This window comes from Mycteria americana, chromosome 1 (genome assembly GCF_035582795.1).
Source record: "Mycteria americana isolate JAX WOST 10 ecotype Jacksonville Zoo and Gardens chromosome 1, USCA_MyAme_1.0, whole genome shotgun sequence".
Classification (NCBI taxonomy): domain Eukaryota; kingdom Metazoa; phylum Chordata; class Aves; order Ciconiiformes; family Ciconiidae; genus Mycteria; species Mycteria americana.
In genome coordinates this window covers 81,857,208-81,876,462 of record NC_134365.1, presented here as the reverse complement: position 1 = coordinate 81,876,462, position 19,255 = coordinate 81,857,208, and the positions used below count along the sequence as shown (strand labels likewise).

The window sequence follows — 19,255 nt, the reverse complement described above, 5'->3', positions numbered from 1 at the left end:
ACATGGCAGCACACATGCACTCACTTTAAACTAGCTAGATCAGATACTGCTACCACAGCAGACCAGAAAGCACACCTAGCATTTTAGGCAGCTCACCTATGCTGAGATACTCTGCTATCAGCAGTTCCAGGCTAGCCAGTTCAAAGCGTAGGTGTACCTGTTTCAGCTCCAATAACATTTGTGTAGACATGCCCTGAGGTGAATCTTCATGGATCTTCATGGATCATGGATCCATGGATCATGGATCTCAGGGCAATTAGAGCCTGTTGGTGCCCCCAGGGCCCTGACACATCCTTTCCATTGTTTCAAGTTCTCCATAGACTCAGATGGACAATGGCAACATGTAGTGTATTATTTTTAAGGTTATGTTTTCAAGCGGGCGGTTATGGAGCAGAGCTGAAGTCAGGAGCAAATTCTGCTGTCATGGAATCAGCATGTTTTACAGCTTCTGAAATAGTGATTGCAACATACAGGCAAAAGACATTTTAATTTTTAATTTTTTTTAACACATCAGGAAGTCATCAGGTAATTCTAACTGTTCTCTTTTATGGTATGTAAAAACACACAGCATTTAACTTGAGTATGAGCTCTCATGAGCATGAAAATTGACCTTTGGATACAGAAAGCAATAAACACCATCTGCTTCTCAAGATGCCTTTGCCTTTGCTAGTAAGAAGCTTAACTTTATTTTGATGTATTTGAGCATGTTTGTGTCCATCATCCAAATTATTTACAACTAATAACACTTTCAATGGTTCTATTTTGGGATTCTTGCCTTTATTTTACCTTGATATTCAAGATAAAAATCTGAATCTGTTTTACGTCTTTCTTAGTGTACTGATTCCTAGAATCAATATTATATTAACAGTACAGCTATTTAAATTTAATTATATATGTTTTTAATTTTCACTGTTTTAACTCTAAAAAACTCAAAAAGAAGAAGATAGATAAAGAACCCTCCAAGTGTTGTTAAATATTTATGATTTTTTTGGCTCAAAAAATTCAAGATACCAAAAAATGTTAGTATTGGCAATATTAAATTTAATAATTTCTCCAGTAATCTTAATTTTTAGGAGTGATGACCATTTATGGTTATAACAGAAATTGAAGTGAGCTGCAGGCATTACCTGAAAAACAGGTTCCTGTTGTCTCCTGTTTGGCATCTAAAATGGTGTCCAGAATTCGCTGCCTCTGTCGGGAATAGCCATTTTAGCTGCAAAAACTGTGGAAGGAAATGAGATGAGAAAACACACCATGAACAGAAAAGAATCTTTATCATCAAAACAAGACAACAGAAGCACAAGAAATTACCAAGTGAGCAAACCCCCAATCGACAGCTTGAGGCACTTCAGTTGGAGATTTTATTTTGCCATGGCCATTTTACACATTAGCTTCCCCCTGAAATCCTCTGTCGTGGTTTAACCCCAGCCAGCAACTAAGCACCACACAGCCGTTCGCTCGCTCCCCCACACACAGTGGGATGGGGAAGAGAATCGGAAGAATAAACGTGAGAACACTTCTGGGTTGAGATAAGAACAGTTTAATATTTGAAATATAATAATAATAGTAGTAGTAATGAAAAGGAAAATAACAAAAAGAGAGAGAAATAAAACCCAAGAAAGACGAGTGATGCAAATGAAGAACAATTGCTCACCACCCGCCGACCGATGCCCAGCCTGTCCCCAAGCAGCAGCCTCCCCAGCCAGCTTTCCCCCAGTTTCTATACTGAGCATGACGTCATATGGTATGGAATAGCCCTTTGGCCAGTTTGGGCCAGCTGTCCTGGCCGTGCCCCCTCCCAGCTTCTTGTGCATCTCCAGCCTTCTCAGTCAGTAGGGCACGAGAAGCTGAAAAGTCCTTGACCAGTGTAAGCACTACTTAGCAACAACTAAAGCATCAGTGTGTTGTCAACATTATTCTCATACTAAATCCAAAACACAGCACTATACCAGCTACTAGGAAGGACATTAACTCTGTCGCAGCCAAATCAAGGACATCCTCCATCATAGCCCTTTGCCAGGAGTTAATCTCCCTTCATATAGAGGAAAATATAGTGCTCCAGTCCTTTGATCAAGTGTATATTGCATGCTTAGAAAACTGTAAAAAGCATCAAATAATAGTTCTGAATGGAAATTCATCATGGTGGGAAGCCTTTTCTTGTATATAAGCAGACCATCTTAAACAGGTTACAAAAACTAAAACTGGCATATCTCTTCTTTTCCTTTTTGCCTTTTTTCCCATCATAAGGAACTAATTGAGATCTGAACAGTCCCCAGCTGGTCTCTTCAATCTGAGCCCCGCTCTTAATTTCTTAAGAATCTTAAGTCAGACTTGATTTATAACATATTTGTCTGTCTCACACTCTCCAAAATATTCTCATTTTGAATGAATAATCACGTTAGCAGTCATGTAGCATTGGCAAAACTGGGTCAGATCATGGGATTTGTGCTTTCTCTCACTAATACATCAGAAAGCAAAATGATCTTTAGCACTCTGGGTGATCTGCTGGTAATATGTTCCCTAATTCAGCTCAAGAGGTAGATGTGCTGCAGTCAGTCAGTTAGGTTTTGTGTGTGAAGGAAAACACATTCCTGCTGTGGGCTACAACCTATTTTAGAAATGCCTTAATCCAGTGGTAGCTAAAGAAGCAGTATTTTTATAAAGGCTTCCATAAGATTGCTATGTAAGGCTTTTCTCTCCTGTGTGTGCATGGTGGTTTCTATTTTTTTATTAGAAAGGGTTGCATATACTCTTCAGATGTTTTTTTTAAATACTAAATCCTTAGGTACCAGTACAGTTGGTATAGTCAACAATTAAAACATCTGTTCAGCTAGAAAAACCTTAGACTAACCTACATTATGGTAAAATCACAGCTATGAAAAGTGATTTCTAGGTTCTGATATCTAATAGTACAGATTCTACCAGGCACCCTAGGAAGAGGTTCCTCATTAATCCATGAGATATTTTGGAACTAGGAGGACACAATCAACCCCAGATCGTGCCTTCACTTTTGTAGCATTTTGTTGTTACTCGCGAAGGAAAACTCAATTCAACTTTGGTGTAATAAATTGCAGCTGCAGCCTAAAACAGCAGGTGAGCATTCAGTAAGCACAGTTTCATATCTCACAGAAAGGCTTCCGTATAGGACAGTGGATTTAAAAACAATTCTTCAAAAGTACCTGTTTCAGTGCAGTTTGAAAGCTTCACATGGAAGCAGTAACACAATGTTACAGTGCAGAAAGGGGATCAGTAGGAGCAGTTAGTCCTCCCCTGCCTGGCCAGGGATGCTTGGATGCTGTCAGGGCTCTGCAGGGGCTGGTTGCTCCCCAGGGCCTGGGAAGCATCGGGGGATGCCCAGGGGCAGCAGGGCAGGACCTTGCAGCCAGAAGCCATCACACAACACTAGCCAGGGAGCAGGGCAGGACGGGGGCAGTCCCAGCCCCAGGCACTGGGGCCCTCCCTGGGGACTGGGACAGGCTGAGATCAGTGCCCACAGGGCCTTGACAATTGTTTGGGTAATAATTAGCAGTTTTAACGTCTGTTAACACTTCTTTTCTCCCCATATAAATTGCCTAGCTGGAAAATAAATACGGTCTTCTCATCACATAAAAGGGAAAAATCACGGAGATTGGTTTAGGATTTACAGCTGAGGACACTTGATGGCTGTATATTTCAGCCAGGGTGGGCTCAGTAAGAAGAAATTTTTTTTTTTTAATAAAACACAGCTTTCTCTGGTGACGAACTACTTGCAAGAATGCTGCCACTGCAGTTTGCTGCTGAGCTGTGCAACAGACCAATACCTGCAGCACGTGTCTCTCATTCCATACAAATTATTGTACAGTCTTCTTTGCTAAACCTATTGTTTCTGTGCCAGAGCTTTGCTGTGATAAGAGATTACTGGAACAACATGTTCACTATCAGTCCATGGCTTACTGGTTGACTAGGTGGACTGCCTTTGAACTGAGCTTGCTTTCTTTTGTTTTTTTTTTTGTTGCTGTTCTTGCTATTGGTAATTGTGAGGAACTTGATGCCCTTACTCACTCATTAGTCTGCAGTTATCTTTGACTTTGTCCTCACTGCAACTTAACCTGTACTCACCTCATGCGAGCTGCCCTCATGCTTATGGTGCGATTGCTTTTGCCACTGCTTAGCATGGCTTCTTATCACTTGGACAAAGAAACCACTCATTTCCCCATCATTATGTTTGTTGCTCAAATCTCCTTGTGCTTTCTGGCCTTCAGACTGAATATCAGGCTTTCTGACATTACCTAATGTTTCTATGCCAGGCTTGTTATTCTTCCAGGTTCCAATAAGCAGGCTGTAATAATTTATCATTTTTTGGAATCAAGGTCAAGAGTCTCAAGCCTATCCCTCCCTACTTTGAGCTGTCTTGGAATAACACAGGATGGTAGTCTGGTACTGCTTAGAGCTGATACCGTCCTTGCCTGCCTTGCTCTGAATGCCAGTCTCAAGTCCGTCTTCACCGGTAGCTTTAACTTTCATATGCTTTGTAGGTATCGTTCCGTTGTGTCATGCAGTTGACAGAAGTGACAAACATAGTCACTAGATGTGGGCACTTCAGTGCTTGAAGTTGTTAATAGTGTAGTGTACAGAGAGAAAAACTTTCTGCTTAACATTACCAGGAGGGTTTTACATTACGATTTGGACTTGGGAAAGGAGATTATTGAAACTGGAATATATCCAGGTGCTCTGAAGCTAACCCTTCCCCTCTTACAAAAAGCAAGTCTTGATCTTTTATGACCAAAAGTGAGCAGCAGTGATTCTACATTTCAAATAAATGCATTTTATATGAGGACATGATACTTTATCCATAGAATGTCCAGCCTATCCTGCGCTAGCAAAAATGATATCTTTGCTATTCACTGGGAAGGAGTGACACTCACTGGCCAGAAAATATAGTGCCATAAATTAAGGGAATTTAAAGGGTCCTTTGAGTGGTTTTAATGTGTGTTTTGGAAATGGAAAAAGAGAGAGAGAGAGTCTCAACACATAAATAAGGAAGCAGGGGGGAAGCAACAATTAGCTGGAAGTTACAAAACTTGCAGGCTGTATTAGCAGCCTTTGGACAGTTCTGGGTCCCTTAGTAAATAAATGGCACCAATTGTCCTCCCTTACACATCCCTTATGCACATACATCTTGGCACTTTGCATCGCCTTTTTCTCGATTTTTTTGTAAACCTCTTTTTGTAAACCTCTTTTTTTGAGGTTTACAAATTTGGTTACTTTTTCTGAGGCCTAATAGGAGATGTGGTTGAAGATGTAGTGATAATATCTGCAGGGTATGTAAGATTATCCAGTTCTTCTCTTTGCTTAACTTAGAGTGGAAAAGGAGAAAAGGTGTAAAGTGCACTGTCATCCTCAGTATCTTGATAGACAATACTTAGAATGTGAATTACCCCTGTCTTTTTATTTATTACTACTGAGCACAGTAAAAGAAGACAAAGGGATTTTGAAGGAGGTAACTGAAATGGCAGGGATCTGGAAGAAATTAAGGGGTTGTACGCAGAGGAAGCTTTCCATGCCTTTATACATGCATTTTGCCTACAAATAAGATCTGTAACAATGGTAGGAGTGGAACATCAGTCTCATAAAAAAGATGAGAACCAACAGACTGACTAGTTTCAAGAAGTGCTTGGTAAATTTGAGTTGTTTGATGTGGTTATTTCAGGGACCAGCAAAGTTCCTGTGTTCCCGTGACTATTGACTGGAGGACGGTCTGAGCTTCAAGAGATCCAAGTTCTGTATGCTTTTGACGCTGTCCTGATGTATGGACAAGTCTGCTCACCTCCTTGTGTCTTTCTCCATTTACCCATCACTGAGATTGCTAATTGGAATTAAAAGCTGTCTGGATAAACAAACTGCCTGACAGAGCATAGCATCCAACCGAGTGGGATATTCAGTGCCTGTGAGGGCTTCTGTGTACTAAGGTACTCCTCTCGTATTAAATGTAAGAAGAAAAGGAGAATCTTGTAACCCTGGTTACCTTACTTTTATACCTGCGTTTTCTTTATATGGAAAGCAGTGCTACTGTGTTAAGGAAAGGCTAAAGATTTGCATATTCCCATGCCTAGACTCTTCTAGTGTTGGACGCTGGCAATACACTTATGCTGTAAACTCCTTATCAACTCGTTCTTTTCCATTTGACAAAGTCTGGCTTGTGTTTCAGTGTCTCTTCTCAACGCTTTGCTGTGGTTTTCTTTTTTTGGAATATCACTCTCCAGTAGTACTGCCTACGGGAAGAAAGTGGGACTTTTGCCCCCTCTGGTGGCTGGCTTATCTTTGGTGAGGTAGCAGCTCATTAAAGCAGTATATCAGTTTTATTATGACTATTATGACAGATCTCTGTACCCCCTTTAACATACCACCATTTTCAAGGAGATAAACATTTGGGGCTGGAAGTCAAACTGCTGAATAATATGCTCGGCAACTTGTCTATGTTGAAGTGAAAAAAGTAGCAGGATCGGGTGACGGGCTGTGTAACTAGTAAATCATGAGAATGTGGCTAAGACCTGTCCCGTGCTAAAAGCGCTGCTAGCCTTGGCTAAGATGTGTTACCTGGATCCCTTTTCCCTTTCAGCCTTATTTTTTCTAAAGACATTTCAACCCCGGGTATTTGCCATTAATGAAGAACTAGAAATCATTAAGATGCCCACCACGAACACATTTTTCTTTTACACCATCAAAAGCGGTGAAACAGCTTCCTGAATATGAGAGACTCAGAGAAATCAGATTTTAATTTTCAGTAAGCGTGATAAACGTCTCCCCATTGGCTCCTTCTCTCCTTTACTCCTGGCAGCGCAGGTTTGACTTGTTCTTTTACACAGGGCTGCTGAATCTTAGGCCTTTACCAGCTGGCTCTCAGCTAAGAGAAGGCCAATGCAGGGCATACTCAGGAACAGAGTTCAAAAGAACCAGATAGCGGCTAGGCATCAGGAGAGGTTTACTGAAGGCTTCCAGAAGATTGCTGCCCTTTGAGGGGTTAGGTAGGAACGTCAAAAAGCTTGCTTCTTTAGGTGTCTTAGTCTGCTTTGAGCAGTTTTCAGAAAAAATACTGAACTGTTTCAAATTCCCCTTTGGGAATCAATGCAGTATAATTTTTATTTATTTATTAATTCTACCAATAGATCAAGATGTCAGGCCCTTGGGATAGAACCAACAGCCCTGAACTGTATGCCCAGGTAAGAACAGATTTTACAATCTGAAGCCGCCTCCTTACAACTAGGTGCCTAAAATCGTTCCCCTGTGTTGGGCCCAGTCTTTCTGCTTGCTTCTAATGACTAGCTCCTGCTGTTTCTGCTTAGGAGCTAAGGCATGTGCTTGGGCTTAACACCCTTCTGAGACTGAGGAGATTCATACCCACATCTTCCACCTCCCAGGACAACACCCAAACAATCTGGCTAGGAGCCTGGAGTCACAGGCAGAACAGTCTCCAGCCAGGCAGTTCTGAGGGATTTGTTGCCAAACAACACAAACTTCCGATCACTGATTCAGTTATTGAAAAAAAGAGACCACCACAAACAATCAGACACATTAAACCCCCATCCTCTTCCGTCTCTGGTGTCAACTTTCTATATATTCAGCACAGGTTACACTCAACCCGTCAAAGCTCTTCCATAAAGATGATGGGCATTGTGGGAGGTTGAGGTGGTATGTGAGCATTTCTTCCTGTGACTCTGCACAACAGTCTCTTTCTGCTGCTCTTTTCCTATGGGTTTGTCATGGTGCAGCAAGGTCAGGGCTACTCCATGAGAGGGAGCAAACCAGGAGCAGAGGCTGACCCCACCATAAGCAGGGACAGTGTCCTCACCAACAGGGCGTCTGTTCTAATCCACAGCATCCAAGTAGAGTGGGCAGAGCGGGGTGGCGATAACAGGGTCCATTGGCAGCTCCAGACAAGTTAGACTGGGAATTGACCACATATTTACTGTGATTTGTAGTAGCAACTGAGCACTGGAAATAAAAGCTATCTGCAAGAAGAGCTCACAAACATTAGAATTTATGTGGCTGGTTTTCTTACTCATTTTTCTATTATATGGCATGGTAAAGTCATCCTTCACATGGACTTTACTCAATTCATACAGTTCCTTTTCTATTATATTCCCATTATATTTTTTAAAAGAAAAAAGGAAGCCTTTCTGTTAGACAGGAGTGATGTTTTAAATCCTAAATTTTTATTTGTACTGAAATAAATCAGCTAGAAAAAGATATGAAAATAATTTAAAATGTTTATTAAGGTGATGAAAACAAAAAAGTACCATAGAGAATTATCTTTAAGCATTACAATAAACATCAGCATTCCGTCTAATTCCTTGTGAGTTATGATTTATAAAGCTGGAAAGTATGGCATTTATTATCGCTTCCGGTTTCCTGTAGCATGCATAGTGGAATTGCATGACTGATTTTCAAGGGTTCAGTTTCTGTATCCCTAAGTTTTGCCAATCAAATAATTTAGACTGGTTAGTCCTTTACTTCTGTAGAAACCCCAAACTTACATGATAAGCATTAGTGCTATTTTCTTTTTAGTTATCATCTTACAATATTATGGTACCATGTTTACCTGAAAGCATCTGAAAATCTACTTTACGGTAACACGTGAAACAAAACACATAGTGGTGGATAGCCATTCTTACCCCAGCAGAGCTCACAGTTCAGAGTAAACAGAGGAGCCATTATCTTTGCAAGCTTATCACCAAAATAATTTGAAAAATAGATCCATCTACATGATCTTTTCCCCTTCCATTTCACAGTACTGATTTACAAAAAGCCCACAGCCTTAGTTGTTTCTGTAGTAACTAAACTTACACATTAAGTGCCTGGGCTGCCAGTGTAAACTCTCTCACCAAAGTAGCTACCGTTTTAGCATATTAGAGATGTACCATTTGCTACCCATCACTTAAGCAAGGTCTGAAGGGAAGCTAAGAGTTCAAATAAATAACTTTCAAACCTGTAGCTGACAGAAATAGTTAAAAATAACCTAAACCCAGAATCTAATCACACAAATTCCTGAGATGAGCATCACATAGAATTGTCCTGTGCAGATTTGGTTTTCTGCTTTATAGAAAATAGTAACTATAAAGTATGTGCACTTTGACTAACTACTCAGTTATTACTACTCAGTAATTATGCTGTAACAGTAAATAATTGGTAGAGAACTTTATAAAGTGCAAATAGGTGTCAGAAACCCATGCAGGGGGAGGACGCTAAAGAAATGGAGTTGTCATTAAGTGATGGAGAGAAATGGAGAAATTAGCTAGAGGTGGTGGGGAAGGAAAGTCGGGTGAGATGATTGTGGTTCCCATTGAATGTCCAAGGCCTGTGCTAGGTGCATTGTCCTTCCTGAATCACCCCTAGAGGGATGCAAGAGGAGTAGGAGCAATAGCTGTCATCCAGGTGACATCCCTGTCCCAGTTCTGGCAGTGGACAAGAGCCATTGGAGGGCCTTTGCCACTGCTGCACCGTATGCTCAGCCTTGCAAGTAGATACTGACTGAGCCATGGTGGCTTCCTGAGGGAGCTGGCCCGGGCTGGTGGGGAGGAGAGGTGATGGCATCTTGCAGGGTCATCCCTTGCTTCCTCTTCTTGAGGGGACGTCAGCTATGGTGACATGTTGTGGCAGTGGCTACCCCTCCAGCTCATCCAAAACCATCAGCTTGTCTTGGGGTGAGTTGTCCTAGATGGGCTGCAGGGCTGCTGATGCTTGGAAGAGGGAAGCGCATTTGTCCCTTGTGGTTTTCCCCACCTTGCTCCTCCTCCTCTCTGTGTCCTTTCTTCTCTCCCGCGGTCACCCCATCTGACTCACAGCTGCCAGAAACCCTTGCTGAGCAGGAAGGGACACCAGAGCCCTGTGGCAGTCTCCCACCACTGCTGAAGGCCCTTCTTGCGACAGTCTGGAAATGGCTTCAGTGAGGTCACCGGTGACATCAGGAGGCCATTAGGATTTCGTGCATGGCTTCGTCCCCAACCTGAGGGAAGGGACATACCTGGTTCTACCCCAAGCGAGGCTGTGGAGTGGAGGTTGCCCCACTGTGGCAGGGGGCTGATGGGCTGAGGGCTGCTTTCCTTGGGACTGTTCCTGTGGGCCATATTCCTTGCCAGAGAGAAAGGCTGCTCCTGCGTCATGGGAAGTGCTGTCGGCCTTCCCATGCAGGTCATGTGCCCCGGGCCTGGCCCCATCCTGGGGACCCTCTAACAGAGTCAGTCCCTGCTGTTGCTGCACTGGGGAGCCCAAACTGGAGCCCAGCCCTCCTGGCACAGTCTCACTAGTGCTGAGCAGAGGAGAGGGCTTACTTCCCTCAACCTGTTGGCCATGCTCGAATGCCTTGGGAAACGTTGAAATATTAACTATAAATGCGCTAACTTAGCTGCTTGATATTGCTGAACTAAAGACTCATTCGTATTCTTTTGTCTGAAAAAGTGTACAGATTTGCTTCGTGTAATGTTTGATTATGTAGTTTTATTAAAAAGGGACATATGCTGAATTTGAACTCTATGTTTGTTTCAAGAAACAACCACATAAAAAAGATGGGGATTTTATCCTTTTTTTTTCCTAAACCTAACCTTTCTGGTAAGAATTTTGTTTGCTTCAGTTTCTCTTGCATCATGCTTTCCCTTTGACTTCAGATATTAAGCAGGATTTTTTTATATCTTCAAATCCAATTTTAGGCTTGAACAAAGTCAGCTGTTGTCTGTGTAGCAGCTGAGAAACAACTGTCTCTCTCTGCCTGTGTTAGCACTTACATGCAGTTGACTTGCAGTGTGTGAATGACTGGACCAAACATACCAGTTATGTGAATGAGAATTGTTTTCAGTGTTCATCATCCTCTGTTCAGTGTTCCTGGGGATCCTGGGGCAGTCTAAAAATCTGAAGTGTTCCTACAAGAGGAGAAGGAAAGCTGAAGGACCCTTGTGTGCCCATTGATATTAGCATTCTCCAGTTTTCCCTGGTTCTAGTTGTGGTTTGAATGTGCTGCATAAAGAATATTGGCTCAGTCTACCCTCCGTCTGAGACAAACATGTATTCTGGGTGCCGACCCCCCTACCTCAGCTTGTGTGACAAATCACTGAAGGGCTAATGGAGCTGGTTGCTCGCCCCACCTCAGCCTTCCTTAGGTATTGCAAATCTGCATCCTGGTGAGTTAGGGGATGGCCTTGCCTGCGCTGTTGTCACCCTTGGTACCTGACTTTAATGGAGCAGCCTCACTGCCACTGCTCCCTGTCAGCCTATTACTTTGTTAGGAAGCATAAAATATTGGTTACCTTAATGACTCTGGTAACTTTAGCTTTTTATTAGTAAAAGGTGAATCCCATTTGGAACTCAAAACTGGCACTATTTTATTTAGGCTACTAAAAAATTAGTGTTAATGGATATTTTATGTAAATAATCAATATGATTATACTGACTTCTAAGTAGTGGCCCTAAGAGCATGCTTTGGCCCTAAGAGCATGCTTCATGTCTTATATCTGCTGTACCTGTTCTAGACTTATTTTTCTTGTCTTTGGGGCTTGGATGTGAAGAACTAATTCATCTCTTATTTCTGTTGACAGGAGTTTTAGTCACTAGTTTTTATTGTTGTGATGGTTTGTAGAATGCGGCAAAGCTCTTCAACAAGAGTCACTATGTTATCAGGAACTTTGGGGATAAATTTGTCTTTCTCTCTCTTTCTGCTTATTGGAGCAAAAAATGTTCACAGAGGAGTTGATCCAGTGGTAATTAAACTGAATCCCATAATCAAGAGAATTGGATATACTGCAGCATTATTCAGCTTTGCTGGAGGAGAAAAACATACTTTCTCGCCTTTTGGAAAACCCAAAGTAATATTCTAGGATGGGCAAAATCAAAGTTCATCCTTCCAATACCATCAACACTGCAAGTTCTTTGCAAGATTTGCATTGCGTCACTGTGATTGGGTTTCATCTGTAACAGATTTTGAAGGACATTGTGGCATACAGTCATGAAGTACTATGATTAATTACTCTAGTAATTAGGAAGACCATATGGGGTGCTGGGATTTGGGGCTGTTGCATGGAGTTTCGAACTGGTAGGCTCTTGCCTTTCTCTTACATGGCAATTCTTACTGTACGGATACGGGCTGATGCCATGCTCTAACTCTCTTCCTGAAGAGATGATGTCTGGATTGCCTTTCAGGCTGCGAGGTAGCCTGGCCCACAGTACAGGAGAAGAACTAAGTCCTCTCTTCTCCAGGCTGACTAAGTCCAGTTCCTACGGCCTCTCCTCATAGCTCATGTGCTTCTTGCCCTCAGGGCAGGACAGGGGCATGGCTGGGCCCCGGTGGCCAGTGGCACATGCCACACCCCCACCTGCCCGGGAAGCCCCGCCCCTGGCCACTGCCCCGCCCACTGGCCATGGAAAGCCCCGCCCTTCTGGTCATGTGGTTAGTTTGCCCCACCGCCATCTGCCCCTTGCAGGATGGCTGTCTGCTATATGTACCTGTGTTTGTGTGCGTGCCTGCGTATGCAAACGTATATTTCTCTCTCTATATATATATGTACATAAAGGTGAGTACAAATATGCATAAATATATTTCATTTATACGTAGATGTACTGTTTATATGTGTATAGAGAGCATATATAGAAAATGTAAAGGTAAGTAAGATAAATGTACCCATAAAAACGGTACGCGTATCACATATTGTATAACACATACTTTAATAAGAGCTAACAAAATGAATAATTAATGTTTAAATGTGTATAGAAAGTTAATTAACACAAGTAAATGGCAGGTTCGTGGAAAGCAGAGACCCGGCCCCAGGCAGCTGAGGGTTCCCATTTTCACAGCCAGCGTTGCCCAAGCCATGCCGCACCCAGCAACAGCCCAGCAGTGGCCGAGCCCAGCAACAGCCCCAATTACATGGGATGGCCATGGCCATCCTGGCTGTCTGCGGCTGGACATGGGGTCTCTTGGTGCAGCTCAGACGCCGGGTCTCTGCTTTCTGCGCAGAAGGGGCTGTGCAAGAGGCAGTCCTCAGGCATGTTCCGACTTGTTCCTGTCCCCCCAGCGTGCTGGTGCCCACCACGTCTGCGGACTTCCCCCAGCCTGTGCATGTTAGTGCTTCTTCAGCTGCCTTGTAAAGTGGGGGGCCCTGCACCTGCCTTTTACTCGTGTTAATGAACTTTCTATTCACATTTCAATATTAATTATTAATTTCATTAGCTCTTATTAAAGCGTGTTTTATATATTATATACCTGTGCTTTTTCTGATATATGTTATATATAATTCATTTATCTACATATGTGTATATATGCTATATATACACACATATATACTCTATAGTGTGTATAGATATATGAAGTGCATCTATGAGTAAGTAAGTAACATATTATGCCTATTTGTATGCTCCTTTATATGTATACTTATATTTATTTTCTATATTCTATATTCCATATTTTATATTCTTGTATTGGGTTTTGGTGCCCAGGCGCAGGCAGGGGTGGCTACAGAGGCAGCCTCTGCGAGGAGAGGTCGGGGCTGCCCCATGCGGACACAGCCGGTTCCAGCCGCCTTTCACAGACCCACCGCAGGGCACGGCTGAGCCCCTCAGCCACAGGTGGGGTGCCTCTGGGAAAACACATTTAGGGAAGGCCAAAAATACAGCACAGGCTGTGAGGCAAGAGGGAAAAAAAAAAAGCGGGAGGAAACAGCCCTGGGAGCACCGAGGTGAGAGGAGCAGGAGGAGGGGGAGGAGGTGCTCCAGGTTCCAGAGCAGAAATTTCCCTCTGGCCCCTGGAGAGACCGTGCTGGAGCAGGTTTATCCTGAAGGACTGCAGCCCATGGAAGGACCCACACTGGAGCAGGGGAACAGTGTGAGGAGGAGGAAGGAGGGGCAGAGACAAAGTGTTATGGACTGACCACAATCCCCCCGTTCCCCATCCCCCTGCCCCACTCGGGGCGTGTGTGAGGGAGGAAGGTAGAGGAGCTGGGAACGAAGGAGGGGAGATGAGCCTGGGAAAGGAAGGCAGGGGAGATGTTTTAGTTTTCTTTGTTTCTCACTATCCAAATCTATTTTAACTGCCAATAATTTAAGTTAATTTTCCCCAGGTTGCATCTATTGTGCCCATGATGGTAATTGGTAAGTGATCTCTCTGTCTTTATCTTGACCCACAAGCCTTTCCATCTTATTTTCTTCCCTTGTCCTGTCAAGGAGGCAGAGTGAGAGAGCGGCTGGGTGGGTGTCTGGTAGCCCACCAAGGTCAACCCACCACAATTCTATAGTCTATATATTATTTATATGTATTTCTATATATAGAAACCTATGTATTTACAAACATTATACATATTTTTTTATATGAGCACTTCCAGGTCCAAAGGAAATGAGCAGCCAGTCAGAGGGTGGTCTGAGATCATGTGGGTATGATGGTTTCAAAAAAATGGCAACCATCCAGTCATGGAGAAGTATGAAAATGTGGGGTATGACATAAAAAATGTGGGTCTACAGGTATATCATCAGCAGGAGCGTCCTGCTCTGATGCCTTTCTGATGTAGACAGGAAGGGGCAAGCGGTCCTATGAGCCAGTCACAGGGCAGTCTGTGAAAAAGTGGTGTACGGTGTTTTACAAAATGGCAACCCCTGGGGGCAGAAATAGGTGAAGGGAACAGATGCGGTGACTGGAGGAAGATGTACAGGACTTCGGGGCACGTGGGACACGTGGTGGGCAGTGGGGGCAGGGCTTCCCCCACCATTAGGGTGGTGGGCACCTGTCCCTGCTAATGCTGGATCAGGGTTGTCCTCATGCTGCTTTTGCTCTTCGCCAGGCTCCCTCCGGTCTGTCACCTCTGTGCTGTACCCTGTGGCCTCATCTGTGTGCACCACCCCAGGTGTAGTCCGCAAAAGGGAACCATCACTGCTCTTCACATGATGGCAGGGCTACAGGGGATGCAGCCCAAGATAGGGGCAGTCTTCATCTGATGTGGGTTTGGGCCTGCCCCATACTATGTGCAGGACGTGACATTTGTTCATGTTGAGTTTTATGAGACTCCTGTAGACTTGTTCCTTAGCCTGCCCAGGCACCTCTAACCGGTGGCTCTGCCCTCAGGTTTATTGATTGAACCCTTTGTTTCGTGTCATGTGTGGACTCGATGAGGTGCATTTCATCTCCTCTTCTGGAACACTGATAAAAATGTTGACTAGAGTAAGTCCCTGGGTAGACTCTTAAGGAATTCGTCTTGCCACTGGTCTCTAGGTTGAACATGAATTTTTCCCCTTCCTGATACACTCTTCCTCCTAAATTCTTCATGTAAAAGCTACCAAAAGCACACTAAGTGTAGTTAGCATGTTTATTTCTGTTTGCTGAAATGTCACAATTTTAATAGTACAGCCAACAGGGCTGTTTGTTAGACTGTCATTTGCTTTGAAGTTCTTGAACTAGCCTTGTCGGTAGTGTTTATCTTCTTCAGAAGGGTTTCTCATTGGAAAAATGTCTCATCACATGCAGGACTGTTAAGGTTTTAATTGCTGGTTTGGGAGTTTAGGAGTTTAGATACTTGGCATGGAATCAGAAGAAATGACAGCTGGAAGAGCTGGTACACAAGAGGGAACATTTCTGGCTGTTAATGGAAGATACGTCATTTTTCTTACTTTTCTCTTGTTTTCTGCATGACCTTAAGGTATGGTGAAAACTTTAGTGCAAACATATCAGAAGTCTGTCTTTCTGGTCTGTCTGTCAAAGTTCTTCATGCATCATTTATTTCCACCAGTTGTTTAATTGTTTAACGTGTTACCAATGGTGGAAAGATAGCTGAGACATTGTATGCATCAAAAGTAATGGGTATTCTGCCAGCATTTAAGCATTTAATAAACTAGGATTTAATTGCACATTTTGTTTTCCAATTCTCATGACTTTTCAGTTTTTCTTTTTTAAACTATTTTTGGGGGCAGGAGTATATATTTTGAGACTTCTGAATTTTTTTCTTGTTCTGAATGTTGATACTAGAAATACTGTGGTAGTAGCTGTTTCTTCTGTATTTATGTATGTTTTGAATTTATGGAATGCGTTTAATGAAACATTTTTCATTGAGGTTACTGTTCCTCACTCCAGTCATATGTCTAATTCTACTTTAATTAATGCATTATCAATTATGATACCTTTCTACTGCAGCACATAAGTTATATAGCAATCAGTAAAACATGAAACATTCACTATGACAAGCTTCTATGGGAAATTATACTTGATAATGTGAGTTTTACATATTGATTTAACTGTGTTCAGCCTTCCTGTCATTTTTATTCCATGTTTCTTAAAAGTTATTGAAGGCAAAATGATGATACTCACTTGACTAGGAAGAATTAACTGATTAAACACAAAGTACTTGCGATGAAAAAAGTTATGTGAATGAGAGCGCTAAAACTAGATCTAGATTTCAAGTTCAACTTGACAAGTCACTAAACACTGTTTTCTTTTTACAGATTTCTCTTGGTGCTGATTTGTTTAATATTCAGTGTACTATCTACTATAGAGCATTATTCTGAATTTGCCACTGGAAGCCTTTTCTGGATGGTAAGTGAACTTTTTTGGGAAAGACTCTAATCAGTTTGACTAAATGTAAATTGCTTTACGTGAACAAGGGAGATAACTGTTAAAAATCCTCATGCAAAGCATGCTACCAGGACATTTAAAATAGTACCTGCTTTCATTAAAGGAAGGTCATAGTTTAATGGAGATGATTATTTTCTAGATCTGTAAACTACGAGGGTACTTGATAGATTAACAGTTTTTATGTACTTGCTTTTCATAAGGTATGAAACTGTACCCTGTAGCTCTTATAGTAGACAACTGGTGTTCATCAGTCTTATGCAGCGTGGAACAGGATATTCTATAGGCAGGAATGTATCTTTAAACATATGTCTTCTAAGTCTTATGGTAAAAAATTGGCCAAGAACCATGCTCTTCAGAAGTATCTGAATCTGGGGGGTAAGTGATTTCTGTCGCTCTAGTTTGCCAGTATATAGAACAGGAAGGAAGAGCTTTTATCCCACTTCTATGCATCAGTGATTTGACTCTGAAGTTGGTGCTTGTTAACTCTTGTGGCTGTTAGCCATCCACTAGGGTGTCAGGCTCTTGAGCATATGTTAAGTTTTGTACTTGGTGTTTTGCAGAAGCATGAAGACATCGCGTTGCTAATCCAATATCCTTTTCTTTCTATTAGGATCTTAAGTAGTAATTTAAGCAATAGGTGTTGTGATAGAAAAATCTGCTCACTTGGAGGTCATACAGAAGTTGCTTATTGTTTTCACAGTAGCCAGGGAACGATTTTTTTATCACTGGGCTGAGTGGCTAATTTACAGATGAAATGTACCTGAACTGTGTTACCAGTCCTGAGCTATTAAGTCTCTTAAAAATGTGAAATCACATCCAGCAAGCATCTATAAACTCTTGCAACATACATACAATATTTTTAAGTGTTAATTTGAAGTAGGTGGGAAATAAAAGTACAAATAATTTGCATGAGGACTCTAGACAATGTTCCTCCTCTGTTCCCCCCGCCCCTCTTCACCTGTAGAAAGTTAAGAATAGATATGAAAATCCTTGATAAAAATAGAGTAAATCACTTTTAAACAGTTGCTCACAGTATCTGTATTTTAGCCACTCAAATCCTCTGATCTCAATGTGTGATAATCTCAGTATTCTTATTGTAATTTCTTTTTGCTAAGTGGTGACTTCTAATGTGATGGATTTTGGTTTTCTGTCTGGTTTGAAAATAAAAATCAGTTACTTATTTGTTTTCCTATGGCTTAGGCTACATTAGTACATGCAGCTTTTGCGTGCAATTGACTAAGCCATCATTAGGATCCCTGAGTTATTTTGGAATTTTGATTAATGTTAGAGCTGTAACAAATGTTGCTTGGCCTTTAAGCCATATTCAGTGTCAAACAAAGTGCAGTATTCTGCCAATCATATGTAGTCTTCTCATACTCACTGAAAGATGTAGAATGATAGTAGGTCAGTAGAACCACCACCTGAAACAGTAATACTGGCAAGGATTCAATGCTTAGCGGATTGTTTTTGTGTAGATGGTGTGTACATGTGCAGACACATATTGTTGGACAAAAAATAACTAGATGAAGACAGATGTGTGGTCCACAGAGTACCCACATAGCATTGCTAGCTGTTTTTAAGTGATGTTATCATCTAACAAATGAATCATGCATAGTCAGTGGCAGCGCTGGAACAATTTCTTGGCCACCTTGTGTTACAACCTTACCCTGGAGGATACCTCTCTTGAGTTTATTTTCCTCCCTGCTGTTTCCTTAGCTTCCTTCCTAGAAACGGCCAGCAGAGAGGTTAGCTGTTCTGCTGGCTACTGTGGACTCACTTGCCTAGAAAGCATGTCTTAAAACTGTGAGTCTTAGAGTTTTCTCTGAAATAAATTAACTTCAATTAAAACACTTGAAAGATTGCTTTTAGAGCTAATTAAATTAGTTCTTTTTCATAGAGTTGTGAGGTTTCTTGTTTCTGGTAGCTAAATGGTTAGACTCCTGCTTGGAGCACTTCTCCCCACCTTTACCTGAAGGAATTTCGAACTGCGTCTCCCATTTATCCAGGAGAGTGCTAACCCCACAGAAGCCTGGAGGTCATTGCTCTCTTTACTCTGTGGTAGGTCATTACTCTGATCTACTTCTTACCATAGTTGACTGTTCATGTAACCAGAGAGAGTTTCTTTCACCAAAATATGGAAACACATGCCTATGTATTCTGCCTTTCATGCCATTCTGCTCTCTTGAAAGTGTCTGAGAACAGTGGAGACTGCCAGTATGGTGAGAAACAAAATTGGACCAAAGCATCTATTGGTTCAAGTTCAAAATGAAATTGGTTTGTTTCTCTCCTGATTGAAGGAACCTGTAATTCTTTGTATAGCCCTGTTAGTGTGTCAGCAGCAAATATATACTAGTATGTGATGCTTGTGGTATTTTCCCACTTGTGGAAAAACTTATTTTCATTATATTGAGGTAGATTAACAGTTAGGAAGGATCACCTTCAAAATTGTAATGTTGAAAGTTGGTAAGGCCTGACAAGAAGGATAGCATTTGATACTTGTAGACACTTAAATGTTTTTGTATTTTCTTAGAGAGGGTGAGATGATGTGCCAAATACAATTTTGGATAATATGTGTCTCTGGGGTAGATATGGCACATTAGTCACAGATGTAACTGCAAATGTGTCCTAAGCCACTGAAGTCTTGTGTTTTAAAGACTTAATTTTTTAATATTCTTAATACAT

The 19,255-nt window shown here is 41.9% G+C and overlaps 1 protein-coding gene across 1 annotated transcript in view; it reads left to right on the top strand.

The window, feature by feature from the left end:
* LOC142412572 (potassium voltage-gated channel subfamily KQT member 1-like) overlaps window positions 1–19,255 on the top strand; it is a 525,781-nt gene that overhangs the window by 14,207 nt on the left and 492,319 nt on the right. Inside the window, exon 2 of the mRNA XM_075508061.1 lies at window positions 16,444–16,534. Coding sequence (XP_075364176.1) covers window positions 16,444–16,534 — 91 coding nt within the window. The remainder of the gene's footprint in view (window positions 1–16,443; window positions 16,535–19,255) is intronic.